General features: G+C 33.3%; 1 protein-coding gene across 1 annotated transcript; it reads right to left on the minus strand.

Moving 5' to 3' along the window:
- Positions 1–1369: 1369 nt before the first annotated feature.
- Positions 1370–3144, minus strand: LOC136839745 (uncharacterized). The gene is made up of 3 exons (XM_067106091.1): positions 3012–3144; positions 2078–2188; positions 1370–1875 (listed from the first exon to the last, which is right to left on the minus strand). Exons 2-3 carry the CDS (start codon positions 2181–2183, stop codon positions 1553–1555), a joined length of 429 nt encoding a protein of 142 aa, XP_066962192.1. The 5' UTR covers positions 2184–2188; positions 3012–3144; the 3' UTR covers positions 1370–1552.
- Between the last annotated feature and the right edge of the window lie 2620 nt (positions 3145–5764).

A 5764-nucleotide genomic window follows, 5' to 3' on the forward strand; every position in this document is an offset into this window, starting at 1 on the left:
ACAGTCACCACAGTAATACTGGATAAAAGGGACAGTCACCGCAGTAATACCTGGATAAAGGGGACAGACAGTACAGTAATAATTGGATAAAAGGGAGAGTCACCACAGTAATACTGGATGAAATGGACAGTCACCACAGTAATACCTGGATAAAAGGGACAGTCACCACAGTGATAACTGGATAAAAGTGACAGACAGCACAGTAATAATTGGATAAAAGGACAGTCACCACAGTAATACCTGGATAAAAACAGTCACCACAGGAAAGGGACAGTACAGTAATAACTGGATAAAAGGGACAGTCACCACAGTAATACCTGGATAAAAGGGACAGACAGTACAGTAATAATTGGATAAAAGGGACAGTCACCACAGTAATACCTGGATAAAAGGGACAGTCACCACAGTAATACCTGGATAAAAGGGACAGACAGTACAGTAATAATTGGATAAAGGGACAGTCACCACAGTAATACAGTAATGATTGGATAAAAGGGACAGTCACCACAGTAATACCTGGATAAAGGGACAGTCACACAGTAATAATTGGATAAAGGGACAGTGATAACTGGATAAATGGACAGTCACCACAGTAATACCTGGATAAAAGGGACAGTCACCACAGTGATAACTGGATAAAAGGACAGACAGCACAGTAATAATTGGATAAAAGGACAGTCACCGCAGTAATATCTGGGTAAAAGAGACAGTCACCACAGTAATACCTGGATAAAAGGGACAGAGAGCACAGCAACATCTGAATAAAAGGGACAGTCACCAGAGTAATATCTGGATAAAAGGGACAGACAGCACAGTAAAACCTGGTTAAAGGTGATAGACAGCGCAGTAATACCTGGATAAAAGTGAGTCACCACAGTAATACCTGGATAAAGGCGACAGACAGTACGGTAATAATTGGATAAAAGGGACAATCACCACAATAATACCTGGATAAAAGGGACAGTCACCACCGTAATATCTGGATAAAAGGGACAGTCACCACCGTAATATCTGGATAAAAGGGAGAGTCACCACAGTAAGGTGTATTAATATTGACTTGCTCCCGTCTACAAAGAAAAAGTCTTGTAAACAGGTAAATTATAGCTCTTATGGTCACAAATGTTATATACGTTTGTCCATTATGAATGATGAATGTTTATCCATTTTATTGGAAATAATATTCCATTCCAGCAATTGTATCTTTGTCAAGAGTTTTGGAACACGGATTATGATTTTTACCAATGAAATATGATGTCTTATGTATGGTAAGAGAAATGTTTTTCTTGATAGTGTCATTTTCATTGACTGGCTCAGAAAAATCCTCAAGTAAGCAATAATTTTCTTTATTTTCAAAATAAGTATAAAAATATAACATATATTGAAGTCTAACATTCGCTCCACTTACAGAGTTCATTCTTTATTTCTAAACTTGACCATAAAAACACGCTCCTCGAAATAAGGATGAGATAATACTTTTAATAAACAGTTTCTTTCATCATTTCCACTGAGATTTTCATTTCAGTTGCAGATTAGAACCTCTCTGAGTGGCCAATTATCCCTGGGCTCCTTGTGCAGACTTGGCAGCCTGTTGAGCAGCAGCCTTCAGTTCTTCTTCAGTTGGGTACTGGAGGGTGGCACCTGGCTGACACTCGTACACGGGGCAGCAGGCTGGGTATGGCTTAGCTTGGTCGGCTTCGTTCTTGACTCTGCAGCCGGGAGATGGCTTGGGCTCAAAGCCACAGTCTTCCACCTTTTCGAAGAGTTTGCCTTCATGCTGAATGCAGGTGGCTTTGCCACAGAAGGGAGCCAGGGACCAAGACTGGCCCACGGGGAAGGCCTTTTTGGCAGTAAATCCGTAGCATTGACCTGCAGCCTCTGTTAGAATATAAAAACGAACATGAACATATCAGAAAAATCTGAAGTAATTCAAGGAGGTTCTTATTTTTTATTTCTTTATCTAAATGATAAGAAACATCTATTTATTATTTGAATAATTTTCCCTAACTGATAACAGTATCTCTGGTTATGCAGGAAAGAAGGTTTCACTCGAAATAAAAGTGATGTAGATGATACTAACCTTTGCGGACTTCAGCAGGCAAATTTCGAACATTTGGTTTTGGCTGAATCACGTCCTGGCTAATAGCTACTGCCACGCAAAATGAGGCGACGATGAAGAATTTCATTTTGGCTGCAAGAGAAAGGGAAAAGAAGTCATCAGGTGCAAACTTTCAAAATAGTACCTTTATCAAATGTGGCTATATGTAAAATATGCCTCAAAATCTGATCTGATACTCTTTCAAGAAACAACCCATACTGAACATTTTGCACACTATCTAGTGTCAGAATAACTAAATATTCGCATGATATGAAGAGAAAAACACAAACTCTCCTGTGTCACTTCCTTCTCTTTCCTCATTACCATTTTAAAGCTTTTGGCATAGCACCATTTACTCTTTAAACTTCAAGTGTCGTTGTTTTTTAAATGAAGTGACAGAGCCAGGTGAGTTGGGGTATTTGTATCTCATTTATTGTTTTGAGAAATTCTATTAATATACGAAGGGAATTTTCATAAGCCAGTTGAGATAAGGAATCAGTCGAAACAAATATGTGAATTAGCCTTCATTTTCTCACATTAAAAAAAATTAATGCTCAATTTCTTTACATATAATGTAGATCAAACCCACCAATTGAGGAATTTATACTTAAGACAGAAAGAAATTAACAAAAGATATGAATTGCATAAATTTCAAACAAGCGCTTGTTAAATCTTAGGCGGAAGGGTTAAAAATTGAAAGGTAAATTATTCACGATTTTATCTATAACATGATTTTACACTTGTTAACGTTAAATTCAGGGCTTTACCAAAAATCACCTCCATGTTTGTGGATTTTGTGAAACTGAGAAAGTGAACTTACTAACAAGAACTTTTCATTTAAGCTGCCAAACAAAACTCTTCACAACGTTTTATCAGAAATAAACAAAATAGGTATATTGGTCTTTTGAATACTTACCTGGGCTGACCGTAGACTTGATGCTACACTGAAGGGCGATCGGTGTATTCTGTGCTGACCAACGTTTCTGTGACTGTTTATATCCGAAGGGCGAAGATCTTTGAGAGATGCCAGACGCCCCGATGTTTACGCTTATCCAAATTTCCAGAAATCTTAGTGACGAAATGGTGTGACTAAGAACCGGTATGTGGAGCAAAATGGCGTTCTTGCAAAACAGGCCTCGTTGCTCCCTCCCTGGGGGCTGCCCTAGCAGTCCTTTGGTCCTTGCCTGGCATGGCCCTAGAGAAATTGATTGATCTTGAGTTGCGGGAAATTTTTCGCCGAAATTCGAACTTTCTTCATATTTTTCAGGTGACTCATTTGATTAGCTTTCAGATATTCTATATATTCTATTATAATTATATATTTATACTTTTAATATGAAAACTTTATATACGATCATTTTATGAATTGACTTATATATATATATATATATATATATATATATATATATATATATATATATATATATATATATATATATATATATATATATATATATATATATATATATATATATATATATATATATATATATATATATATATAATATATATAATAATATAGATGTTTTATTTAATATCATGTTTTCTGAATTAGAAGACTTTTTTGAGCAAGAAAAATTTTAAGATTTTTCTTGTCCCTCAGTTTATACATATGTATATATTTATATATATATATGTATATATATATATATATATATATATATATATATATATATATATTACGTTATAGAAGATATATAATACGGGCAGATAGCGAAATATGAAATTTATGAAATGCCTGGTTCTGATTTCTGCCTGTAACATAATATATATATATATATATATATATATATATATATATATATATATATATATATATATATATATATATATATATATATATATATAAATATTCTAAAAAAGAAAAAGATATATATTACAATAAGACTGCTGGGAAGAAATGCATGAAACATTTCGGGGTCAGTTCAGGCAAAATGACCACAGGTTCAAAAAGCTAAATCAAAAAAGTATCATCATTTACCCCATACAAAAATGGGAATAAAACATAAAAGAAGAAGAAGAAGATATATATATATATATATATATATATATATATATATATATATATATATATATATATATATATATATATATATATATATATATATATATATATATATATACATAATGTGTGTATATATATATTAGAATTAATTTTCAAGGAATAAATACAAGCCATCATAATAAAGAAAAGAATAAAGGAAATTAAGATTCTAAAAAAATAAACGCTTGTGCAATATTCCGCGCCGGAAACTATCTTGTTTACTGTGGTGTATTTTATCATCAATCCTAGTTATGCACTGGGATACTCAGAGTTTTCCCCTTTCTTTGTTAACGCACTGATCTAGCTGCCAGGTGTCACTTTTCTCAAGATGACAGATTTGTAACTTCTACAAATATTACTTAAAAATTACCTGGGCCTCCTCCCCACCATTTGAGGAGACGGAAAGTCGCTTACCGCTTCAAATGTCCAAACAGAGAATATCCTCATTCATACGTCGGCATAACATCTTTCTTGCTATCTTAGGAAGGAGCAATATTTAAACAATTCAGAAAAAAAAATCTAAAGAACTTGAACCAACCTACACTATTAAAGTCAGTTAAATCCATAGATGCTACCCGTGACTGCCATGACTGTAGTTCTTAGAGGCACTATATATATATATATATATACTGTATATATATATATATATATATATATATATATATATATATATATATATATAGTATATATATATATATATATATATATATATATATATATATATATATATATATATATATATATATATATATATATTGTTCTGAACTTCAGGATTGAATCCCAAAGCCGTTACAAATAATATTATTTATATTCAACAGGATCTGTCTCTCTAAATCAGTTGCCACCAATAGAAAAAGATTTTGAAACAAAACACAGAACTCTGGCAAGAAGATGCACTCAAGAGTGAGAAAACAAAAAGCAGGAAAATCTTCAACAATTAATATATTATAACAAACTTAATAACACCAACAAAAGATGTCCCCAAAAGAAACTGCCCTAGGAACTAGAAACTCACATTCACCTACAAAACTCACTCACTACCTTCATTCTCAATTATTCTTCAGTCAACTGACGACGAGCAGGAAGGGCGCGATTCCCGCCCTTCCCTCCATCACCTACAGAATCCTGCGACGTAATAATACCTGGGGTTGGGACTAATGCTCTTTCCCTGTCTCCTCTAATCATGGCGCCGAGTCGCCCGCCAAGAAACGTTTACTAGTCCGAAACCCATATTATCCCACCCACATACAGTATCATGTAAGTTCTCTTAATAATAATAATAATAATAATAATAATAATAATAATAATAATAATAATAATAATAATAATAATAATAATAACCTTTGAAGTGAGAAATTCCATTGATGCTGCCATGCACGTCCATTATTGCTCATGATTCACCTATAGAAGAAGGCAAATTTTTATTGATTATTTTTAGCTCTCTCTTTTTTCGTAAATTTAATATTTTTCGTTTGAAAGAAAGATCATTATCGTCTCATTTACAGAAACTGAGAAGGAGATAAGTGAAAGCGAGAGACGATGTAAGGGAAGAAGCAGCTCATGAACGTCTTTGGGAGTTTGTCCGAAAATAGAGGAATCATTTTCGTAAATATTAAAAAATCAAT

This window comes from Macrobrachium rosenbergii, chromosome 6, assembly GCF_040412425.1.
Source record: "Macrobrachium rosenbergii isolate ZJJX-2024 chromosome 6, ASM4041242v1, whole genome shotgun sequence".
In the NCBI taxonomy this organism is placed as follows: domain Eukaryota; kingdom Metazoa; phylum Arthropoda; class Malacostraca; order Decapoda; family Palaemonidae; genus Macrobrachium; species Macrobrachium rosenbergii.

Coding starts and splice junctions, on each gene's coding strand:
- LOC136839745 (XM_067106091.1), bottom strand. CDS start 2,183: ATGAAATTCTTCATCGTCGCCTCATTTTGCGTGGCAGTAGCTATTAGC. Junction 1,876..2,077: donor GCCTGCTGAAGTCCGCAAAG/GTTAGTATCATC, acceptor ATATTCTAACAG/AGGCTGCAGGTCAATGCTAC.